We start from the raw sequence: 26,088 nt of genomic DNA, 5'->3' as shown, positions 1-26,088 counted from the left end.
AATTCTCCAGCATTTCACCACCAAAACTGAAGGAAGGGATATTTGTTGGTCCTCAGATCAGAGAGCTTAGGAGAGATGATGAAGGAACTCTAAATGATAAGGAAAAGCTTCAAGTGGATCTGTGAAAACTTCTTAGGAAAACAAAAATCTCCAGAATATGTCGAAGGTGTTGAGAAACTGCTAAGTGCATACCAGTGTCTTAGGATGTCGCATGTCTCTGAAAATGCACTTTTTGCATTCACGTTTAGATTTCTTCCTTCAAAATCTTGGGGATGGAAGCGATGAACAAGGCGAGCGGATACACCAGGTCATTAAATTAATAGAACACTGATACCAGGGTTTTTGGAATGACGTAATGATGGCAGATTACTGTTGGATGTTATATAGGGGCAACCCTGAAAAATTGTATCAGCGACAGTCTAATGACAAGCACTTTTAATTTCTGCTCATATTTTGGTTTCTATTTTACATGTGCAATTATTTTGGTTCAATAAAAACAATTTTGTAAGGTGAAGCATTTTTTCTGATATGTAGATTACTGTTTTCTTAATGTCGCCAGTATATTTCCTATACCTTATAATAACGATGCTGCTCCATGGAAACTATACCTGCTACAGAAAAACTACCGTATTTTTCGCTTTATAAGATGCTCTGGATTATAAGACGCACCACAAATTTTGAGGAGAAAAATAGGAAAAAACGTTTTTTTAATAAAATGGTGGTGCCTCTTGTAATCCAGGTGTCTTATTGCTTACCGGGGGGGGTGGCTGCGGTGAAGTGGGGCGGCGCATGCGCTGATGGTGATCTCGGGACTGAGATCTCGAGAGATGAGATTTCAGCGAGATCTGTCCCGAGATCACCATCAGCGCATGCGCCGCCCCCGGCGGCGGCCGCTATATTGCCGGAGCCCAAAACAGAGGGAACCGAGAGGGAGCCCCGGGGCTCTGGCCTGTCGCAAAATGTCGCCAAAGCCCCGGGATTGGAACCGGAGACACCGCTGGGCACGTGGAGACACGGCTGGGCACCTGGAGACACCCACAGCGCCGACGGACAGCCAGACACCCCTGCGGCCTACACCCGGTAATGTATATCCTCTTTGTAAGACGCACCCCCCATTTTCCCCCCAAGTTTGGGGGGAAAAAAGTGCGTCTTACAAAGCGGAAAATACGGTATATACATTTTTGAAATCGGGACAAAAAGATGATTCAGAAAAGTACAAAGTCACCTGCAATGATTTTTTTAACCTGTGTTACGTTCAATAACAACAATAAAAAAAAGGACGGTTGTTAATATTAAGTTGTTGATAAGCATTAGAATGTGAGCATAATCAGCTTATTATAAGCTGTTACATGAACCAAATAATTATGTGTAAGCTAGAGGAATGCAAATAAGAAAGGAGGGCGGAAAGAGAAAGAATGGGAAGGAAAAGAAGGTCTACTACAACATTCTATTTTAGGAATTATTTTCTGAAACCAGATTGCCAGGTCATTGCCCTCACTGAATAATATCCAGCATGTCCATTGGCGATGCAAAGCTTCGAGGTGATTGCTATCATGTGCAATCATGCAATCAGTCTGTGTTTCAGAATTGCAATCTATCCATAAAAATTGGATGCTATACTGTGGCTTCGTATGGCATCTGACTTTTTTTTTTTTTTACGCACCCATAGGCTGGAGTCGCATTACCGTACGGCATCCGATGTGATAGGCTAATGTCACATGGCTCCTGCTCTGCTTCAAGCATGATCCGAGTGTCAGCTCTCTGTGCTCCGAACCTCTTGCATCAAAGAAGCATATCACAGGTGCAGAGGAGACGGAGAAAGTAATTTCTCCATCTTCTCTGTTGCCGGCGTCGTAGGGAATTGCACTGCACTCGGGTGACATCCGAATGCAGTGCGATGTTTTACATGCACCCGTAGACTTGTATGGGTACGTACTATCCAAATTTCGCATGCAATCACTTCGATCAGAGCTAAAAAAAAAAAAAAATGAAGGTGAGCACTCAATCATAGAATAACATTGATTATTCGAGGAAAACTAAGTAGAACATCACCAAAGCCCTGTGGATATCAGTCGATGCAAACCACAGGTTACACTGTATATGAGACCTCTATCCACAAAACACAAAAACACAGCACTCTGGGGTGCTTGAAGTGAAAACAATAGGATTACTCTGTTATTGTTTCAATTCCAGCAGAGGCTCTTACATGTTGCATATAGTGGGCAAATAATCCTTCATCCTTTTCTCACTTGAAGCATCCCAGAGTGCTGTCTTTTTGTTCTTTGTTTGCAATAATTCTATACAAATAAAAAAAATATATAAAAGTACAAAACATCAAAACATAACAATCATAGTCAAATACGATTTGATTGACATGGCTCCTTTTTTATTGAAAGTGTTTATTTTTTTTTCCATACAGCTAAAAGCTGGTCTATTCTGAACAATCCACTTTTGTTAGGGGAGTCCCTTTGTAAAAGCAGCCGGTTTCTCAATCTATTAAGCCTATGTATCAGAAAATTAATGGAATTTCCAGTAAATGTAATGTTATTTCATAATGCTAGGATGTGCCGTCCCTTCATGGTGTAGTTGGGGTACAACTAGTATTTGTGCAACTTGAGATTAAGTTAAGTACAGTAGGCACAATGAATTTTTCCAATTCTCTCTATGTAGAAGTTTATTACATTAGTCCAAGAGATATAGTGTCACGATATGCCCTGACCCGAACAGGGGGTCGGTCGGCGGACGGCACAACACACACACAATGTTAAGGAAATGGGGAGAGGAATGCCCTACCGATAGGGAATGAGAGATTGACTCCTCCTGCTCTAACCTGAGCCTGACCCTGCACTCCCCTAATGCCCTAAGCGGGTCCTTCCCCCCCGCCGCCATCACAAACCTCATCCCTCGCTGTCACCTTGCACTGCCCTGGCTGGTGCACTGGCCAGCAATGGTGCTAGCCTCACCACTGCAGATGGTACAACACAGGGGACAGTGACAAACATGAGACAGCCAAAGTAGAAACATCACACTTAGCTTCCAAACTCTGCTGTCAAGCTCTAAATCGCAGAAGGCACAGCAACAGGACTCCAGACTCCAGAAGTAGCTGACACCAGAGAGCTGCAAATGCAAGGCTGGTCTCCATAGAGTAACTGTATCACCAACAGTCAGCTGATGCATCAGGTGACCATTTAAAACATGGTGGAAGTGGTCACCACCCACATCAGCTGACATAGCAACTCTGCAGTTTCAGCAAGCTGCCAGCAAGGGAACTGACATTAACCCCCGCTTGTCTGAAAGGAAGAAAGCTACATTTAAATCATAGTGGAACCAGAGCTTCCACAAATCCAAACATTGATCGTGACATTTAGCCGCTTTTTTAATATCCTGAGGCAACTTTTTAATATATGTCTGTATGTTCTCAATGTACATCAATATACATATGGATTAATATATATTTTTTAACCTCTTAATGACTAAGGGCCCATTTTACACCGACCAACCAGCAGCTCTAAACAACTGCCGATCGGTAAAACCTAATATTCTTTTTACACAGGCAAAGTTCCTTTTACGAAGGACCATGCACCGAAAAGAGCATTAGCTTTTTGCAATGTTCAAAAGATAATTTCATTTGATGGATGAGCGTTTTGCGATGGACAGCCTATAATATAATAGTGAACCGAAGGTTATTAAGAAGGCTCGTTCACAATTATCTTTCAGTGTAATGCAGCTTTAGTGGGGTTGTCCAAAACTACTTTTCCTTCACAATCTGAATGTTTGCTCCCGTTAGTATAAAAACACGCCCGGGGCTGGTGCTGTTTCTGTAGTGTCGTCCCTCGCTTTCCTGGAGATCACGTGAGGTTGTTCTGTCACCCAAGCCATGTGCCCAATGACCGCAGGTGTCACTGTCCCCACCTTCGGACATATTGAAAATCAACAGGGAGTCAGGGCCGTGCTGCTCTCTGATGTGAGACGGGGTGGTTCTAGTAGTGGCCAACCCCTTTAATTTAATTGTGACGTTAGGTCCTAGCCCCAACTTTTCAAATCTGACATGTTATGTTATATGACAATAACTTGACCTGACATAAAGTGCAGTCCTCTCTAGATGAGTACCTCACAATATATAGGCCCTTTGCAGTCTAATAGCGCTTTAATTCATTTAGATTTTACTTTTTCACAAAAACTCTCAAAAAATAGCTTTTGGCGTCATTACTTTACTAAGAGCAATAACTTTTTTTGTTGTTGACCAGGTTGCATCAGGTCTTGTTATTTGTGTTTTTTGTTTGTATAATTTTTGGGTTTATTTGACTTTTTAATCTCTTTTCGTTTAAGATTTGCCAGCAAAGGTGTCCGAAAAAAAGGAGTTTTTTTATTTCAGCATCTACCGGGCGGGTTAAGCTGCATTCCATTTTTATAGTTTGTGCCTTTGCAAACGTAGTGATCATTTTTTCCACTATTAATTCTCTAAGATGTGGCTGCCTGCAAGGGGGTACTTTGACACAGAAAATAAAAAAGTATGTCTACCTACATTTTATTTCTGTATAATAATAATATAATAAATTTTATTTCTCTAGCGCCAACATATTCCGCAGCGCTTTACTTTTCACATAGCACTTGTACAGACAATAGACATTACAGCATAACAATAATCACATAGATCATAATAGATACCAAGAGGAATGAGGGCCCTGCTCGCAATCTTACAATCTATGAGGAAAAGGGAGACACGAAAGGTGGGTGGTAACAATTGCCCTGATTGTATGGACCAGCCATAATGTTAAGTGTGTAACAGTACAGACACAGAGGGCTAATGGATGCATAAAGCATGTGGGAACATGATGCGGGGAACCTGGTTATGGTAAAACTTTTGGCTGTGCCACAAAGGGATAGATTAGGTTAATGTGTTGAGGCGTTTGATATATCCGATACTATGGGTAACTATCAATTTCCATAGTCCCCAAAGGGGATGGGCCACTCTAAGCATAATAGAGAATTCACACATAGGAAGAGCATACCGCCCAATATAAATAACCATGAAAAAGAATAAGATTAAAAAATCCTTTTATTAGACATTACATAAAACCACAAAATCATAGTAATAGTAGATGAATTAATCAGTGTTTGGGAGACAAAAAACAGATTCCCCAGAACTAATTCATAGCCGAGGCACAAGTAAAGTGCACCATAGGAAATGTTCCTAAAAAGAAGGAAGGCAAAAAAATGCCCATGTCATGCCCTCTCCCCATGAGTACAAAAAGCATGTCTCTTTGATTCTCATATACTCAATGTATATACACATATCTAAATGCAAAGTGCAGAGACTGCAGATAAGGCTACACAATAATCAACATGTATGGAGACGCGCCAGTGGGGCTGTGCCTTCCCTTCTAAATAAAGTGACGGTGCAGATCAAAGTGCCATATCGTGCTTACCCATCTGGGTGAATATCTGAGTTCCAGGAACGTGCCCCGACGCACGTTTCGCCTGTCTGCCCCCCGAGGAAAAGACCATGTGATGGTCGAAACGTCGCATTTTGTCATGGCACAATAAATGTTTATGTACTCTTCACCCGGATGAGATGCTGTTCTTCATCTTTTGGATTTTGTGTCCAACTGGGTCTTTGGACTTTGAACGTGCCTCTCTTGGATCAATGAGTTGCTGTCAGCCATTTTTCCTTTCTTACAGGTCTATAGTTAGCGGCACAGTTTTGGTCGAGGGATGGTTTTTTAAGTAATGTGGATGTATGATGGCATGCTTAAATGAGGAGGGAAAGATACCAGAAGAGAGAGAGAGAGGTTAAGTATTTTAGTTAGGTGAGAGGTGACAGCAGGGGAAAGGAACTGGAGGAGATGTGACGGAAATTGGTCACTGGTGCAAGTGGTTGGGCGAGAAGATGCAAGGAGCCTGCTTACTTCTTCTGTGACTGGTTCAATATCAGAGAGGGAGCTAGATGCAGTGGGGGAGGGAGGTCAGTGAAGGGTATGAGGTGATTGGGAGATAATTTCCTGTCGAATCTGGTCAATTTTTTCTTTGAAATAATTGGCCAGATCGTCAGCTCGAAGCTCCGTGGTTGGGGCCAGTACTCTTGGGTTGAATAGAGAATGAAAAGTTTCAAAGTGACGTTTAGGGTTATTGGACAGTGAGGTGATGAGGGTGTTGAAATAGGTTTGTTTTGAGAGGTGAAGGGCAGTGTTGTATGTTCTAAGCATAAACTTATAATGGATGAAATCTTCGTGTAGATTGGATTTTATCCACAGACGTTCGGCGCATCTGGAGCACCGCTGCAGGAAACATGTTTGCAGGGTGTGCCAGGGTTGTTGCCATCTGTGTTGTGGTGTTCTATTTATAGGAGGTGCAAATTCATCCAGAGCACTTTGAAGTGTCTCATTGTAATGCTTCAATGCAGAATCAGGACATGAGAGGGAGGAGATAGGGGCCAATGAAGACTGCAAGTTCTTCATAAGTAGTTTCTGGGTGTTAATGGCCTGTATGTTTCTATAAGTATGGACAGTGGGGGTGACCTGAGCGGCCTGGCAGTTCTTGATAGAGAGTGAAAGAAGGTTATGGTCAGAGAGCGGGAGAGGGGAGTTTGCAAAATCATCCACTGCACAAAGCCAAGAGAAGACCAAGTCGAGGGAGTTTCTGTTTTCATGAGTTGGAAAATTAGTAAGCTGCGAAAGGCCAAACAAGGAGGTTAGAGATAAAAGGTGAGTAGCAGATGGGGAGAGAGGAAGAGCAATGGGGATATTGAAATCGCCCATGATGAGGGTAGGGATATCACAGGAAAGAAAATGTGGAAGCCAAGTGGCAAAATGATCCAGGAACTGATGGGAGTGGCCGGGAGGACGATACACCACCGCCACTCGCATGGAGAAGGGGGTGTAGAGTCTGATGGCATGGACCTCAAAAGAAGGTAAGCCAAGTGAGGGTAGTTGAAGGATAACCTGAAAGGTACATTTTGGTGATAGGAGCAGACCAACGTCTCCACCTGCTCTATTGTCTGATCTTGGGGTATGAGAGAAGTGTAGTCCGCCATATGAAAGAGCAGCAGCAGCGGTAGTCTGACTGCTGGATCCAGGTTTCAGTAAGGTTAAGAGAATTAAAAAGGAAAAAGTCTTGAATGAAGGAGAGTTTGTTACACATTGGGCGAGAATTCCAAAGGGCACAATTAAGAGAGACAGAAGGCATGCGGGGAATATTAATAAGATTAGAGGGGTTTCTGAGTGTAGCAGTTGGGGGGGTTTGACTTTCTATAACATGGGGGACCAGGGTTGGGAGCAATGTCTCCTGCGACTAGGAGGAGGATAGAAAGAGTGAGCAGATGGTTAAGTGATTTGTGAGAGCGTCTCTGATGTTGAATGGTGGGACTGAATGGATCTGTGCAATTTAGCAATGTGAAAAGAGCGTGAGTGCTATACATAGGAGAGGAAAGGAGTGAGGGGCCAATATGGATGGAGTGTAGAGAGTTAATGCCAGCGCGGTGGATGTGTGTGAATGCAGCGGCCAGGATATAAATTACACAAATGCATATGGTATATATTTGTTGTAATCCAAATGTACAGGGCGTAGATGTATATAAATGTCTTACCTGTCTCCTGCCCTGTCTAACTGTCATGTTATAACTGCCTCATACTTTGATTAAATGTACTTCGATTAAGTGTGCATAAATGCCCCCTGCATAAATGCCTTCCCCAAGCTATGTCTGAATATATAGGAGGCGAAGGCTTAGATCTCCTTTTTTTTTTTTGCTCTCTCTCTTCACGTTAATCAATCAAACTAGATTGAGACAACAGGACCCAATAAATGTTGTGGTCAGATAAACAAATGTCCAGCACTACATGGATCATAAAGCACTTTGAAAAGTTTCTTGACCTCACAACATAAGGGGACAAGCAGAGTAAGTTGAAATAACTATATACCAGATAAAAGCTTGCATAGTTGAAAACACATATATAGCATTCAGGATTAACTGCTTGCTGACACTGAATGGAGTGGAGACACATTGTATGGGTTTTTTTTTTAATTTTTCACTTAAGGTACTGTCACACTTAGCGATGCACCAGCGATCCCAACCAGCGATATGACGCGGTCAGGATCACTGGTGCATCGCTAAGTGGTCGCTAGTGAGCTGCCACACAGACAGATCTCACCAGCGACATCGCAGGGGTCGGGGGTCGCTACTTACGTGTCAGGCGCGGCGATCCTGACGTCCTCCCGCCCGCGTCCACGCGTCACTCGTCTCAACAGCAGGTAGCCCAGCAGGAAGCTGACGACGAGAAACGGCCCAGGACGTTCTCGCGCGATCAGCGATAACCAGCGGGGGAGCCGGTCGGAGGTAAGTGTCAGACATAGGGATATCGCTAGCAATATCGCTGCTGCATCACAAAACCAGTGATGTTATAGCGATATTGCTAGCGATATCGCTTAGTGTGACAGGCCCTTTATTCTGACTATAAGAAATAAACATTTAACTGTTTGATCACTAGTGTAATACACTGTGAAGTGTATCAAAACTCACAGTTTACACTGACACACGGCATATTAGAACCTGTTGCTGCCAAGGTCTGATAGGTATCCATAGATGGCAAGCCTGGAGGCCATTGTTAGATCTCTGGTTGCCTTGGTAATTATCAGCACCATCTGTCAATCACTTAGATGCCAATTGCAGCCAGCAGTAAAGGCCCGCTACACATAATGATGTCCCAGCGATCCCACCAATGATCCAACATGGATGGGATCGCTGGGACATCATTAGGCTGATTGCTGGTGAGCTGTCACATAGACAGCCCCTCCAGCGATCAGGACCAGCGAGCAAGCTGGTTTCCAATGTAAACATAGGGTATCTAAGAGCCGCGCGGCTCTTAGATACCCAATGTTTACATTAGGAAACCAGCGTCGCTGATTGCTGGTCTCCCGCTGCCACATGCAGCAATGTGCGCTGCCTAGAGGGAGACCAGCGATCAAAAAATGGCCCAGGACGATCGAGCACGATCAGCGATACACGGCAGGGGGGCCGGTCGTTGATCCCCGTCACACACAGTGATGTCGCTGGCGAGATCGCTGTGGCATCACAAAATCAGCGATCTCGCTAGTGAGATCGCTGTATATGACGGGGCCTTTACATAGTGTTGATACCCTTTGCTGATGGTACGAGCTCAGCTCTTGAGCCCGCACAGTGGCGGATTAAGTGGACTATGGGCCCGGGGCTGTTCATAAAACCTGGGCCCCTGTACCCCCCTTCCCAGGAAAACATTTTCTGTCCAAATTTTGTGGCTCTTCTCACAAAAACACTGCATATGCTGATTTTTAGGTATACAAATTGTAACATTTATTAGACCATAAAAACAAAGAAAAATTACTTTTTTCTCACAAGAAATTGTATTGTATGGTCAAACAATATAAATCATAGAATCATAGAATCATAGAGTTGGAAGGGACCTCCTGGGCCATCTGGTCCAACCCCCTGCTCAAAGCAGGATTCGCTAAATCATCCCAGTCAGATGTCTGTCCAGCCTCTGTTTGAAGACTTCCATTGAAGGAGAACTCACCACTTCTCGTGGCAGCCTGTTCCACTCATTGATCACTCTAACTGTCAAAAAGTTTTTTCTAATATCTAATCTGTGTCTCTTCCCATTCAGTTTCATCCCATTGCTTCTAGTCTTTCCTTGTGCAAATGAGAATAAAGTTGATCCTTCTACAATGTGACAGCCCTTTAGATATTTGTAGACAGCTATTAAGTCTCCTCTCAGTCTTCTCTTTTGCAAACTAAACATTCCCAAATCCTGCAACCTTTCCTCATAAGACAGGGTTTGCAGACCGGTCACCATTCTGGTCGCTCTTTTCTGAACTTGCTCCAGTTTGTTGATGTCTTTTTTAAAATGTGGTGCCCAAAACTGGACACAATATTCCAGATGAGGTCTGACCAAAGAGGAGTAGAGGGAAATAATGACTTCACGTGATCTAGACTGTATGCTTCTGTTAATACATCCTAGAATTGCATTTGCCTTTTTTGCTGCTGCATCACACTGTTGACTCATATTCAGTCTGTGATCTATTAGTATACCCAAGTCTTTTTCACATGTGCTGTCACTTAGCCCTATTCCTCCCATTCTATATATGCTTTTTTCATTTTTATTGCCCAGATGTAGTACTTTGCATTTCTCCCTGTTAAAAACCATTCTGTTAGTTGCTGCCCACTTCTCCAGTTTATTTAAATCTTTTTGAATCCTCTCTCTCTCTTCTCTAGTATTAGCTATCCCTCCTAGCTTTGTGTCATCAGCAAATTTAATCAGTTTACCCTCAATTCCTTCATCTAAATCGTTGATAAAGATGTTGAACAATACAGGGCCCAGGACAGAGCCCTGTGGTACCCCACTTGAGACATTCTTCCAACTGGATGTACAGCCATTTACGACCACTCTTTGGGTCCGATCACTAAGCCAGTTATGAATCCACCTAACAGTTGCCTTGTCCATTCCATACTTAGTCATTTTTTCAATAAGGATTGTATGAGAGACTTTGTCAAATGCTTTGCTGAAGTCAAGATATACTATATCTACAGCATTTCCTTGATCCACCCAATCAGTGATACCGTCATAGAAGGAAATTAAGTTAGTCTGACATGACTTATTAGTTAGAAACCCATGCTGACTCTGTTTAATCACTTCATTCTTATCCAGGTATTGACATACATGTTGTTTAATAATTTGTTCAAAGATCTTTCCTGGTATAGAAGTCAGACTCACCGGCCTATAGTTACCTGGGTCCACCTTCTTCCCCTTTTTGAAGATAGGAACAACATTTGCTCTTCTACAGTCTTCTGGCACTTCTCCTGTTCTCCAAGAATTTTCAAAGATTATGGAGAGGGGTTCAAAAATTTCTTCTGCTATCTCCTTCAGTACTCTGGGGTGTAATTCATCTGGACCTGGAGACTTGAATTCATTTAGGTTAGCTAAGTGTTTCCTCACTATCTTTCTGTTTATAGATATCCTGGATTCTTCTATTCCCTTATAATAATAATATTAAATATTCCTCAAAATCAACAGTCAAAATATATAATGTGGTATATACTGGCCTGTATTTCTTCATACAAGGTAAACATAAGGCTACATTCACCGTACCACATGTAAGTGCAAGTAAGAACATGTAAACATAATATTAAACATAATGCATTGGAGGGAGCAGCCAGGGAGGCTGGGGAGAGGCAGAGCCTGGCAGCCGCATAATGCATTGGAGCCGGGAGCAGCCAGGGAGGCTGGGGAGAGGCAGACCTGGCAGAGCATGGAGGCAGCCGCATAATTTATGCGGCTGCCTCCATGCTCTGCCTCTCCCCAGCCTCCCTGGCTGCTCCCTCCAATGCATTATGCGGCTGCCTCCATGCTCTGCCTCTCCCCAGCCTCCCTGGCTGCTCCCGGCTCCAATGCATTATGCGGCTGCCTCCATGCTCTGCCTCTCCCCAGCCTCCCTGGCTGCTCCCTCCAATGCATTATGCGGCTGCCTGCCTCCATGCTCTGCCTCTCCCCAGCCTCCCTGGCTGCTCCCTCCAATGCATTATGCGGCTGCCTCCATGCTCTGCCTCTCCCCAGCCTCCCTGGCTGCTCCCGGCTCCAATGCATTATGCGGCTGCCTCCATGCTCTGCCTCTCCCCAGCCTCCCTGGCTGCTCCCTCCAATGCATTATGCGGCTGCCTCCATGCTCTGCCTCTCCCCAGCCTCCCTGGCTGCTCCCGGCTCCAATGCATTATGCGGCTGCCTCCATGCTCTGCCTCTCCCCAGCCTCCCTGGCTGCTCCCTCCAATGCATTATGCGGCTGCCTCCATGCTCTGCCTCTCCCCAGCCTCCCTGGCTGCTCCCGGCTCCAATGCATTATGCGGCTGCCTCCATGCTCTGCCTCTCCCCAGCCTCCCTGGCTGCTCCCTCCAATGCATTATGCGGCTGCCTGCCTCCATGCTCTGCCTCTCCCCAGCCTCCCTGGCTGCTCCCTCCAATGCATTATGCGGCTGCCTCCATGCTCTGCCTCTCCCCAGCCTCCCTGGCTGCTCCCAGCTCCAATGCATTATGCGGCTGCCTCCATGCCCTGACTCTCCCCAGCCTCCCTGGCTGCTCCCTCCAATGCATTATGCGGCTGCCTGCCTCCATGCTCTGCCTCTCCCCAGCCTCCCTGGCTGCTCCCTCCAATGCATTATGCGGCTGCCTCCATGCTCTGCCTCTCCCCAGCCTCCCTGGCTGCTCCCGGCTCCAATGCATTATGCGGCTGCCTCCATGCTCTGCCTCTCCCCAGCCTCCCTGGCTGCTCCCTCCAATGCATTATGCGGCTGCCTGCCTCCATGCTCTGCCTCTCCCCAGCCTCCCTGGCTGCTCCCTCCAATGAATTATGCGGCTGCCTCCATGCTCTGCCTCTCCCCAGCCTCCCTGGCTGCTCCCAGCTCCAATGCATTATGCGGCTGCCTCCATGCCCTGACTCTCCCCAGCCTCCCTGGCTGCTCCCTCCAATGCATTATGCGGCTGCCTGCCTCCATGCTCTGCCTCTCCCCAGCCTCCCTGGCTGCTCCCTCCAATGCATTATGCGGCTGCCTCCATGCTCTGCCTCTCCCCAGCCTCCCTGGCTGCTCCCTCCAATGCATTATGCGGCTGCCTGCCTCCATGCTCTGCCTCTCCCCAGCCTCCCTGGCTGCTCCCTCCAATGCATTATGCGGCTGCCTGCCTCCATGCTCTGCCTCTCCCCAGCCTCCCTGGCTGCTCCCTCCAATGCATTATGCGGCTGCCTCCATGCTCTGCCTCTCCCCAGCCTCCCTGGCTGCTCCCTCCAATGCATTATGCGGCTGCCTGCCTCCATGCTCTGCCTCTCCCCAGCCTCCCTGGCTGCTCCCTCCAATGCATTATGCAGCTGCCTGCCTCCATGCTCTGCCTCTCCCCAGCCTCCCTGGCTGCTCCCTCCAATGCATTATGCGGCTGCCTCCATGCTCTGCCTCTCCCCAGCCTCCCTGGCTGCTCCCTCCAATGCATTATGCGGCATAATGCATTGGAGGGAGCAGCCAGGGAGGCTGGGGAGAGGCAGAGCATGGAGGCAGTCGCATAAATTGCATAATGCATTGGATTGGAGGGAGCAGCCAGGGAGGCTGGGGAGAGGCAGAGCATCCTCCTCCCAAATGGTGACGGTGAGTGACCCACCTGCGCTAGCCGCTGCCAAAATCTCCTGGGCTGAGCCTGATATACTCTCTCTTCTCTCCTCACTGTGCCTCGGCCGGCCGCCTCCACGCTTCTCTCCCGAGTCCCGGCCACAGCACAGAGAGAGGAGGAATTTCTGCTCCTGCCGTGCTGCGCCGCCCCCACACACGTGCCGCCTGGGACTGCCCGCCCCCCTTCCAAGTTCCTACGCCACTGGGCGGCGGCGGGCGGCTCACACAGATGCCGACCGACCGGATTGGCCCCTGCCCTGGGCCCCCAAAAAACCTTGGGCCCGGGGCGACCGCCCCATCCGCCCCTATTAAGATCCGCCATTGAGCCCGCACAATGCAAGTGCTGTAATATTACACCACTTTGCCTTGAGTCCACCAGCGAGAGGGGGTTAATACATTATACTGTATACAGTGTGTCCATAAAGTCATGGTGCACTTTTGACCAGTCACAGGAAAATATACAGTATACAATAACAAAGTCCATAAAAGTCAGGGACGGCGGGCGGACTTTTACTTTTGGGGTCATGTGAAGCAACATGTGTATACTGAACGTATAAACGACATTAATCACTTAAATCAGAGAATCACAGACGTTATTCAAGTTGTTACACCAGACGTGTGGCAAGAACTTCACTATCGTTTGGATGTGTGTAGGGCAACAAATGGAGCCCACATCAAACTGCAATGAATAGGTATGAAACTGGGAGAGTTTTTCTTTTATTTGGTGCAGATTTCACTTTTCTATCGTCTTTTGTTGCTTTCCAGTGACTGGTCAAAAGGGCACATGACTTTACGGACGCACTGTATTTATGCTTAAATTCACACATATTCATGCACATGAAACATCTGGAAGGTTTGCAGAAAAACTTCCGGAAGAGTTAGCAAAGCTCCAGGTTGCCAAAGAAGCCTCCTGAAAAGAAGTACTTTCAAAAGGCTTCTTAAGCTTGATGCTGGGATTCACCATTATTGCACAGTATTAAACACACTATTAGGGCTGTCTTTAATGGAAGTTTATCACATCTCAAAATGCCTTTTTAATGGGCTTTACAGTGTTGTAGGGAACATTAACTGATGATATCCCTGCTATGCGGAGTGGGTGGGGCTATGTGGAGTGGGCATGGCTTGATACACACATACGGGATGGAGGATGTGTGATGATTTAATGGCACTGGACTATGGGATGTCGGATATGTATGATGGGTATATTGGCACGGGACTATGGGATGGAGAATATGTATGATGGGCATATGGGCACGGGACTATGGGATGGAGGATGTGTGATGGTATATGGGCACTGGACTATGGGATGTCAGATATGTATGATGGGTATGTGGGCACGGGACTATGGGATGGCGGATATGTATGATGGGTATATGGGTACGGGACTATGGGAAGGAGAATATGTATGATGGGCATATGGGCACGGGGCTATGGGATGGAGGATGTGTGATGGTATATAGGCACTGGACTATGGGATGGAGGATATGTATGATGGGACTATGGGATGGAGGATATGTATGATGAGTATATGGGCACTGTACTATGGGATAGAGGATATGTGTGATGGGTATATGGGCACGGGACTATGAGATGGCGGATATGTATGATGAGTATATGGGCACTGTACTATGGGATAGAGGATATGTGTGATGGGTATATGGGCACGGGACTATGGGATGGAGGATATGTATGTTGGGTATATGGGCTTGGGACTATGGGATGGAGGATATGTATGATGGGTATATGGGCACGGGACTATGGGATGGAGGATAATCATAATTTGTTATAACCACAGTTAGTTACTATGGCCAGGCAATGCCGGGCTCTTCAGCTATTATTAAATAAAGGTTATTTTCTCAGCCACAGGTACAGTGCTAGTATGGTTGCGATAGGGGCTAAGTCCCCTACAACACTGTATAGCCCATTTATTACGCATTTTGGGTGTGACGTTGTACTAGAAAGAATCCCCTATAGGATGAAAGAGCTTGAGTCTACCAAGCTTCCGTTTTTTTTTTAACCAATTGTGATTTTTAACAACTGTATTGGAATAATTAATCTGGAAAGGGAGGATGGGTCTTTGAGATTCCCCCCTCCCTGGCATTCAAGACGGTCTGACCCTTTTGTCCTCTCCATATATTTCTACCCTCCTAAAGCTATATCTCTTGCTAAAATAATTTAAAAATATGCAAATGAGCATATCCAATGATTCAGACCCCTGAAGAAGAAACAGCGAATTGCGTGTCGGAGCTTCAGCGCAACGGTTTGGCATACTAATCATCGGTACGAGGCCCTTTCACTATCCTTTTATGCTGCTCCATGGTTGCACTGCTAAAATATACCAAAAGATAGGGTAGGGGAAAAGGAAAGTCAGCTCACCACAGCTGGTCTGTAATAGTGGAAGTCCTCTGCACGGAGCCGCCCCAGTCCAGGGCGTCAGCAATCAGAAGAAAAAAAGAAGAGATGTGCTCCAGCGGTGAAACAATCCACTGATGTATTAAAAACAGTTTTTTATTTGCTTTTTAAAAACATGAAAAAACAATATGGGTAACACAAGAGGCAGAAATATGACCAACGCGTTTCAGCAATTAAGCCTTAATCATACTATGATCAGTGGATTGTTTCATCGCTGGAGCACATCTCTTCTTTATTTCTGATGGTTGCACTGCTGTCCACCTTTTTACTATAAATATTTTGGTCTATGGATTTCTTCACATTATTATTGTGTTGATCATGTGTATTTATTGATTCATAAAATTAAATTTTTAATATTCAGATACACTCTTTTATGGTTAATCCATACTATTACAAGGATATTTAAACTCTCTATGTTTCCTATGCACTCTCTACAATCTTTGGAGAGTATCCTTTGCTAGGGAATATGTACTTTGCGATACTGTATTGCTTCAGGTCCGGTATGTTCTTATCATCCCTTCACTTTACAGTTAGAGTGTACTAGTTTTATATATATTTTTTTCTTTATACTCAAAAAGTCATTGCGGAGAATGACCTTTTCATAAAGCTGTTATCATCCTGTAAGACAGTATGGTGGTGGTTTAGGGATAGTTTATTTTATGACCTTTAAAAGGTTAGTCTGGCTTTGAACAATCACTGCAGGTGCTATTCTTTGTTTAATGAAAAGCTATAGAAGTTTCAAACATCTTTATCAATTTTTCGCTACTTTCATTAGGAACATTGTGCAGACTAGTTCTTTGGAAAGGGTTTCCCTGATATTTGCAGGATACTGACTACTCATCTTCTGGACAGATCATCAATATCGATGGAGATCCATCTCCGGACATCTACCAGGCAGCCAATTGAGGGGACACTAGCTAGCTAGGGAAGCTGTCATCAGATAATGTCCTATTGTATAAATAATGTTTTTGTGTTAAATATAATTTTTAATAATTTTGTCCAATCTTTTTTTTTCCAGCTCCCTATATTAAAATAAAATTAAAAAAAATAGTAATCCTGCCATTTTCACACCAGCGACAGTGGCTTTCTTTAGACTCAGACTTTTTATTCTTTCAGAAAGAGTCTTCAGCAAGGCTCCATATTATCAAAAGCAGGATTACAATAACACGTAGCATCGCTAAAAACAGCAAACAACGAAGGGATCCACTATTCACAATAGGCGATGTCATAGCCGTCCCTGTTCCTCTCATCTCAATGACCTTTGCACATGCTCATTATATGCTTCAATAAAAAAGATAAGGTTTGAAGTCTGATGATTGTGTCTAATGTACATGTGCTGCTTCCCAAAGCAACAGGAAGTTAAAGGCTTAAAAAAAAAGCCCTTGTGGTCAGTGTTATAATTGCAAGGTTCTATTTTTTTTATTTTTAATACTGTTTTTGATATAAAAATCTATAAAACACATTGCCAAAAAGGTTTAAAAATATATTTATTTGACACAAACCTGATTTAAAGAAAATAGATCATTTTCTGATGATACCTTCTCATTAAGGTTATCGAATCTTAGAAAACCATTAGTGTTTTGAAGAATGATAGGAAACTACCGTACTTGTAGGAAATAAAGGAAACTAGTAGAAAATTCAAAATTCAGATGGTGCCCTTTTTTGGATAGGATTTGAGGAGCCCATAGCTAAAAGGCATCAATTCTTACCACTAAACTACGTAGGATCCATAGGAAAGATTTGTGAATGCCCAGTAATAGAATAAAAATGTACATATTGATATTTTAATCCATCTTCCACGTGAACATCTTTCATTATAGCCATAGAGTTATTTCTACGTTCTTCGGATGCAATGTGACTGGGTCTTATCTTTATGATTTTAGGTATATTTTTCTTCTGTTAATCCTCTTCCTTGTTCCTGGGATTGTTATGACTATCGCATACGCCTTCATTTCTATGGAATTATACAGAGGAATCCGGTTTGATGTAAATCAGAAGAAAGGTAACACTATCTGCATAGTAATGTTGTGCTGTGTGTTTACATATAGGATAATGCATCCTCTGGAACAGACATCTGTCATTGGTATCGACGGTGACCTTCTTCTCTGCACAGATTACAGAAACATTGAGCATTTGGTGAATTCTAATATAATTATAATGCCACAAATGCAATATTTTGGGCTTTTTAAACACTAAATTAAACAATGTATACTTTTCTATTAAAGTATACCACCATGTTTTTGCCACATAGGTATGGACAGTACCTGTAAACCATCATATATCCTGTATATATGCCCCACATCTGGCCTGCAAGACAAGAATAAGACCTTTTATTATATTTCCCTATGGGGCAGTTCGATCTGATGAGCGTCACTAGTCTTTATCCGGCGACTCCTCTCTCCCTGCAATCACCGTCCTTCTTCCCTGATTTGTGTCACTGATGCGCCCTACGTCATCCATACGGTGTCCAGCATGGCCCTCCGGTGCAGGTGTACTTGTCTCTGGTCTCTTGAGGGCACTCTGTTGCAGTGCACATGTGTCGGCGCTGTTTGGCATTTTCCTGCGCATGCGCACTGACATGCTGTGCTCTGCCCTCAACAGGGCAGAGAGACGTACGCCTGCACAGGAGTGCAATGCTGCACATTTTGTGGATGATGTAGGACACGTCATCCGCATGAAGCAATGCTGGAGGACGGCATCACAAGGAGAGAGGAGGCAGACCTACACCAACGACTCCCATCGGACCGGAACCAGCCGCCTCATTGGTGAGTATAATAAAAAGTCTTTCTGTTGTCTTGCAAGCCGGATTTGTGTCATATATATGCAAAGGAGAAAGCAGTTTGTTTGATGCAGGGAGCAACCGATAGAGGAAGGGTTAGCAAGTATTTACTAAACAATTCGATAACAGTAATACCCCTTGCAGGGAGGTAAAGGCAATGGCAAAAGATTATACAAGATAAAACGTAACACTTATCGGTTGAAGCTCTGACAGAGGAAAGGCTGGAATATCTCCCAGCGGCATCTAAAACGTTACACAAAGTCTCTGGCTCTGTTGCGAAGAAACGAATAACACTGTCGCCTGACAGTGCCGAAGGATTCAGTCCTCTTTGTCTTTGGATTGCTGGAACGTGGAAACAATCCTTTGCTTGAAGGTCTCAGAAATGGCGCTGGGCATGGGTCGTGATCGCGTGCACTAGCTGCAATAATCCACGGTCTTTCGGAGTAGTCCTTAAGCTTAAGCTGTTGTTCCGGTATCTTGGGTAAAACAGGGGCAGTCAGCAGTGTAGATACAGATGGTAATTCAATAGCGTCAAGTGTATTCTCAAAGTCAGCAGAGGAGTCATCCGTAGGAGTTGTGGAGAGGGAGTCAACCGTCTCCTGTCGCCTTCCCTCCAAGTCTGACCCGTTCCCACGCTCAGGCCCCCCCTTAAGTACCCCGCGCCCCCTGCTGTCTGGCCAGATGGTCTCTCCCTTTCAGAGGAAATCTCCCCCACTGGCAGTGGTGACAGCTCCAATAGTTTCGGCCTTAAAGGGCACCGCACACCGCTGACTTCATCCTGTCTCACCTCCTTACATATACAGCATATTAGAATGCTGTATATGAGGGCTTACTGGTACTGGCCTTACCTCATATTGGTACATGCTGGTGACAGTGCCACACTGGGTGAGAGAACGTAAGGTGCACAACAATGGGAAGAGAAAGCCCAAACACTAGGGAAGGGGGAGTTGAGTCCCCTAGGCAGATCTTACAACACCCTGTCTTGCCTGACATCCCCAAATAGGTTCCTAACCTATCAGCGAACTTAATTCCTGCCTGAACCTAGCGATAGGCCCTGGGTATGGAGGGTACGGGGTGAGCTCTAGTCAGCCCTCACTACATAGAAAAACCAAAAAAATTATAGATAGGGTCTGATATATACGTGTCGAGCCAAGGAAGAAACAAACCTCTAAAATACACTTTTTATTAATAAATTCTAAAAAAAGCATCTATCTCTATAGACACATCCTGAAGGGATCAACACAAGGTCAGATAGCAGATACACATATCTGCTCGTATTTTAAATTGCTCAATATTCACAATAGAAAGATCTAGGGAAAAGATTCTGATCCTCCGTTTTCCTACCTGCCAGCGGAGGTTGGCACCCTAAGGAAAATCGCTGTGGCGCCCCCGCTCGTCGTCGGCTTGCCCTAACTGAACCTTCAAAACAAGCCACCACCAACATCCGTTTAAAGTGCTTAACTGTGTAGGGTACGGCGGCAGCGAGGGATAACAATTGGGTGGTGGTGCTGCTGGTGTTAGTGCAGATAGGCGGTAGAGGTGTGCTGTACTCACAGGAATGGGGGAGATGACCCGCTTCTTGGCGTCGACAGGCACGAGACAGAGACAGTATTCAGCAGGTTCTGCTTTTATTGGCTGCTCTCACGACGACCAGCACAATGCATGACATGAATTTTACACTGTTCTCTCTTGCAGAAAGGACTGAGTACCTTCGCTTATTGACTTTCACCGTTGAAGCGTACTTTGTGGCTCTTCCACCGTGGCTGCCCTAGGCCAATCCACCACGGCGTTTCACCCTGCAAAGTCCACCAAATTACAGGTCCTCACAGACCGTCTCTGCCTGTGACCAACTGTCATGTCGGACACTGTTCACACCAGGGTGTCCGGCAGACAGCGGTAATACCCTGTTGGGTATTCTGTTCCAGTCGGGATAGGGTTAACCAGGTTGTCATGCTGGCTGAGGGCTGGGCCACGCCCTTGGTCTTTAAATAGTTCGTCCTGACTATGGGCGTCGCCGACTATAGCTTTAGCCTAGTGCTAGCAATACCGGTCAGCAGTGGTGGTGTTGGAGCGTCTGATATCTGGTGCAGTATATCCCTCAGTGGTTCTTTCTCCAATCTGTTATATATATATTTGGTTGCCCTTGCACTTTATTGTATTCCCTTGTGTATTAAATGTGTGGTGTTTCTTTTACCCCTGTCCATACGTATTTGTGGGGTCTGGTGTCTGGTCCCCTCACTGGGTGGAGGGAGGTGGGTTCAGCTTAGGGCTGGACAGGAGACAGGGACAGGGTGGAGGCTCAGGCAGGCACACCTTCAGTGTAAACCCTGGGTAGAGGGACAGACAGGGTTCCCCTAGTTTGAGGGACATCGCAGGGGTCCCGGGGTTTTTGCCTAAAGTAACCTAGGCATACCATGACACCAACGTCCTCAAGGGTCACCCCCCCGTAACCGTATCTGCTGTCCAAGCTCTCTGAGAGGTCTCCTTTGTATAACAGACTCTCCTTCCTCATGAGCTCCCCTGGCTGACTCAAGCTTCTAGAAGCTTACCTCAGTATTTATACAGTCAGTCCAGGTAGCCCCGCCCACTGTCACCAGACAGTCACCTTTGCCCAATCAGAGTCACCTTGACCTCTGACAGTTATGTAACGCTCGTATGGCAGTTACATAACAACTGTCGTTGGTGCTCTTCAGTGACCTCTAATGGACAGACTGCCACATGACACCTTCTTTTCCTACCTCTCTGTCTTCTACTACAGACAGTTCAACCTCCCCACAACTGCTATATCAATAATTTCCTGAGACCTGAAGCTATATGTAGCTGTGTGAGTGCTTGTTCTTATACAAATGGATACATATGAATGAAAAGATGACAGAACTTTGAAGTACAAAGTCTGTCTCTCTTATTTCATCTGTTTTTATATGAATCCCCTTATACTTTAATGGCCGACAATTTAGATTATCAGAGAAGGAGGTCAGGGAGCTGTCGACGTAATCCACAAATGCAACCAAACGAGGCTGAGTCCAATCACAATAACAGGTGGGTGCTCGTGCCACTGGTGAGCACAGCCATAACAAGAAAAAAAGGGAAAAGTCCGGCACTCCAACCCGTAGAATAAAATATCAAAAATCCTTTATTGAGGCATGTCAAGTCATGATTAAAAACATGAGGAACACCTGACGCGTTTCGGGTGCGATACACGCACCCTTACTCCTAGGATATAAAAGACACATTGACAAGACTTCAAATAGAAACAGAAATGAATCAGAAATGCATGAGTAATTGCATTGAATATGCAAAAGGTGTGACCAAGTAAGAACACTGAAAAGCAAGAACATAATTAACCAAAATCAAAACAAACAAAAAAATATATTAACCTCTTTACCCCCAAGGGTGGTTTGCATGTTCATGACCGGGCCAATTTTTACAATTCTGACCACTGTCCCTTTATGAGGTAATAACTCTGGAACGCTTCCATGAATGCCGGTGATTCTGACACTGTTTTCTCGCGACATATTGTACTTCATGCTAGTGGTAAAATTTCTTTGACATGCCTTGCGTTTATTTGTGAAAAACTTTGAATTTTCATGCCCTTAAATCACAGAGATATGTCACACAAAATACTTAATACGTAACATGTCCAATATATCTACTTTGCATCAGCACAATTTTGGAACCAAAATTTTTATTTTGTTAGGAAGTTATAAGGGTTAAAAGTTGACCAGCGATTTCTCATTTTTACAACATTGTTCTTTTTAGGGACCACATCACATGTGAAGTGACTTTGAGGGGTCTATATGATAGAAAATACCCAAAAGTGACACCATTCTAAAAACTGCATGGTGCTCAAAACCACATTCAAGAAGTTTTTTAACCCTTCAGGTGCTTCACAGGAATTTTTGGAATGTTTAAAAAAAATGAACATTTAACTTTTTTTCACAAAAAATTTACTTCAGATCCAATTTTTTTCATTTTACCAAGGGTAACAGGGGAAATTGGACCCCAAAAGTTGTACAATTTGTCCTGAGTATGCTGATACCCCATATGAGGGGGAACCACTGTTTGGGCGCACAGCAGAGCTTGGAACGGAAGGAGTACCATTTGACTTTTTCAACTCTGAATTGGCTGGAATTGAGATCAGACACATGTCACATTTGGAGAGTCCCTGATGTGCCTAAACAGTGGAAACCCCCCAATTCTAACTCCAACTCTAACCCCAACATACCCCTAACCCCAACACACCCCTAACCCTTATCCCAACCCTAACCATAACCCTTACCAGAAACCTAACCCTAACACACCCCTAACCCTAATCCCAACCCTAACCCTAACCCCAACCATAACCCTAATTTTAGCCCTAACCCTAATGGGAAAATGGAAATAAATACTTTTTTATTTTATTATTTTTCTCTAACTAAGGGGATTGATAAAGGGGTGTTTGATTTACTATTTTTAGCGGGTTTTTATGTTTGGCAACTGTCACACACAAAAGACGCTTTTTATTGCAAAAAATAGTTTGTGCATCACCACATTTTGAGGGATATCATGTTTCCATATTTTGGCCCACAGACTCATTTGAGGTCATGTTTTTGTGGGACAAGTTGACATTTTTATTGGTACCATTTTCGGGCATGTGACATTTTTTGATCGCTTTTTATTGCAATTTTTGGGATGCAGAATGAGCAAAAGCCAGCAATTCATGAATTTCTTTTTTGGGGGGGGGCATTTATACCATTCCGCTTGTGGTAAAATTGATAAGGCAGTTTTATTCTTCGGGTTAGTACGATTACAGCGATTCCTCATTTATATAATTTTTTTATGTTTCGGCGCTTTTATACAATAAAAACTGTTTTATATAAAAAATAATTATTTTTGCATCGCTTTATTCTGAGAGCTATAACTGTTTTATTTTTCCGGTGATGATGCTGTATGGGGGCTTGTTTTTTGCGGGACAAGATGACGTTTTCAGCGGTACCATGTTTATTTATATCCATCTTTTAGACCGCGTGTTATTCCACTTTTTGTTCGGCAGTATGATAGTAAAGCAATTTTTTGCCTTGTGTTTTTTTTGTTTTTTTTTAATGGTGTTCACCAAAGGGGTTATCTAGTGGGACAGTTTTATAGGACGGGTCGTTACGGGCACGGTGATACTAAATATGTGTACTTATATTGTTTAGATTTTTTTTATTAAAATATTTATTGATGGCATAAATATTGATATTTTTTTAAAATATTTTTACAATTATTTCATTTTTTTAAATTTAATTCTATCTTTTACACTTTGTCCCACTATGGGACACTCATTTTGTGCAGCCTGATTGCTTATATGGCATGCAGATCTGCATGCCATGCAAGCTGTCAGCGCTGCACTCTGTGCACACTGACCTCAAAGACTGACATGCACTGCACATGACAGGAAGTCTCTCAGCTCTGGTAACAACATCGGGTTACCATGGGAGCGATCGGGACCCCGTGTCATGATGCAGGATCTCCGATCCAAAGGCAGAGGGGCTGTCAGCTCCACTGCCGGCTCCGGAACGCTGCGATCATGTTTGATCGCAGTGTTCCAGGGGCTAAAGTGCCGTGAGCGGTTCACTGTGAGAATCAGCTGACACCTGGCCACGATCAGCTGTGCTCCCCCCGTGTTACAGTTCGGGTCCAGTTTGGGCTGTAAAAAAAAGCAGAAAATTAATAATAAACATTATAACTATACTTACCTGTCCAGTGACGCATCCTCCCGTTCTGCTGTCTCCTGGCCGCATCTGCTTCCGGGGCCGATCATTAACTTCCGCCGGTATTCACTGCACTCGGCAGTCTTCGGCTTTTTTCCGGCAGTGTTCGTGCGGTGACGCGTCGCTGGACAGGTAAGTATAATAATATGGTTATTATTAATTTTCTGCTTTTTTTTTTTTTTTTACAGCTCCTCCTGCCCCTTCCCATATCTGTAAAGTCGGTGTTTGGGACCGGAGATGACGCGATCTTGTGTCTGAACCTCTGAACCCTGAACTTTACAAAAAAACTCGGGCAAACCTGCCGATTCCAAACATTGGGATCATTGGGATCACTATCCACAATTCAATCAAATTGAAACTATCATTAAAAAATACCTGCCTGTAATAAATCAGGATGACAAATTGCGACATATTATTAGTGCAGGCTGTCGATATGTTTCCAGAAGAGGTTTCAGCTTGGCCAATTCCTTTTCTCCCAGTCTTCTCAAGCAACATTCTGCTCTCAAATCGTCACTTTCCACCACCGGTTTCTTGAAATGTGAAGGCAGCAGAAGGAATGTCTGCAAATACTCATTACATAAAACTAAACATTTTTTTTCTTTTTCTAGCTTCTCATATGATATCACATCCTTTAGTAATTGTGATACTCAATGTGTTGTATATTGCATCTGCTGCCTGTCATGCAAACTGCAATACTGGATATTGGTTGCATCACCCGAATAATAAAAAAAAAGGATAGCAGAACATTTGCGTAATATACAAAATAAAAATGCATCATATTCTGGTGCTCCCAAACATTTTGTTACTGTCCACAAGGGGGATGTATCGAACTTTGCATTTTATGGTTTTGAAAAGGTTTATAATCCCATTCGTGGTGGAGACAAATACAAATTATTGATTACAGGTGAAGCCTATTGGATTTTATAACTTGTACGAAATATCCCAAAGGCATGAATTCACGGAATGATTTATTTTATATATATTTTTTTGTTTTGTTTTGATTTTCGTTATGTTCTTGCTTTTCAGTGTTCTCACTTGGTCACACCTTTTGCATATTCAATGCAATTACTCATGCATTTCTGATTGGTTTTCTATTTCTATTTGAAGTCTTGTCAATGTGTCTTTTACATCCTATGAGTAAGGCTGGAGTCACACACGACCATTAAAAAATCGGTCCGATTTTAACGGTACGAAATCGCACAAAGATTTCTTGTCCAGGGATCCGTCTGTCATCAGAATTTCCAGAGATGAACCGATTTTATTCGCATCTAAGCATCAAATTGACATCCAATGCCAATGCCTGATGCTCTTTCCTGTTGACCTGGAGAAGTCTTGCGATTTAATCGCAAGTCACACGTGTGGTGGGTTTTCAATGCGATTTTTAATCGCATCCATAGACTTGCATTGGTGAATCCGATCCGAAAATCGGTGACAATCGCAGCATGCTGCGATTGTCTCGGTCCGAGGAACGGATCCGATAAAAAAACGCATGATGGGAGCACCACCATTGAATAGAATTGGGACGAATGCAATGCGATTATTAATCGCATTGCATTCGTCCGATTTTATCGCTAGTGTGACTCCGGCCTAAGGGTGCATGTATTGCACCAGAAACGTGTCAGGTGTTCCTCATGTTTTTAATCACGGCTTGACATGCCTCAATAAAGGATTTTTGATATTTTACTCTACGGGTTGGAGTGCCCGACTTTTCCCTTTTTTTCTTATTTAGATATCATAAAGTAAGAGGGCCTACAAAATCCTATAATAATCATAACAATAATATGGAGAAGACTAAAAAAAATATATATTTTTATATATATATATATATATATATATATATATAGAAAAAGGAAAAAAACAACACAGAGAATAAATAAACAATGTGGGTGCAACCCTTCCAGGCATATACCAAACCTCAAAAATAGTCCTCAAGATGAAAGCAGCACGCCAAGGAAGTTCCAGTTAGGCTGTGTGCCCACGTAGCAATTTTT

At 44.1% G+C, this 26,088-nt stretch overlaps 1 protein-coding gene across 1 annotated transcript in view; it reads left to right on the top strand.

Annotated features, from left to right (window-relative positions):
- Window positions 1-26,088, top strand: part of CCKAR (cholecystokinin A receptor) — a 267,546-nt gene that overhangs the window by 211,611 nt on the left and 29,847 nt on the right. Inside the window, exon 4 of the mRNA XM_073574711.1 lies at window positions 17,470-17,588. Coding sequence (XP_073430812.1) covers window positions 17,470-17,588 — 119 coding nt within the window. The remainder of the gene's footprint in view (window positions 1-17,469; window positions 17,589-26,088) is intronic.

This window comes from Dendrobates tinctorius, unplaced genomic scaffold, assembly GCF_039654945.1.
Source record: "Dendrobates tinctorius isolate UK_male_01 unplaced genomic scaffold, ASM3965494v1 ptg000039l, whole genome shotgun sequence".
In the NCBI taxonomy this organism is placed as follows: Eukaryota; Metazoa; Chordata; class Amphibia; order Anura; family Dendrobatidae; genus Dendrobates; species Dendrobates tinctorius.
Note: the sequence above shows the minus strand (reverse complement) of the source record. Positions and strands in the feature narration are given on the sequence as shown.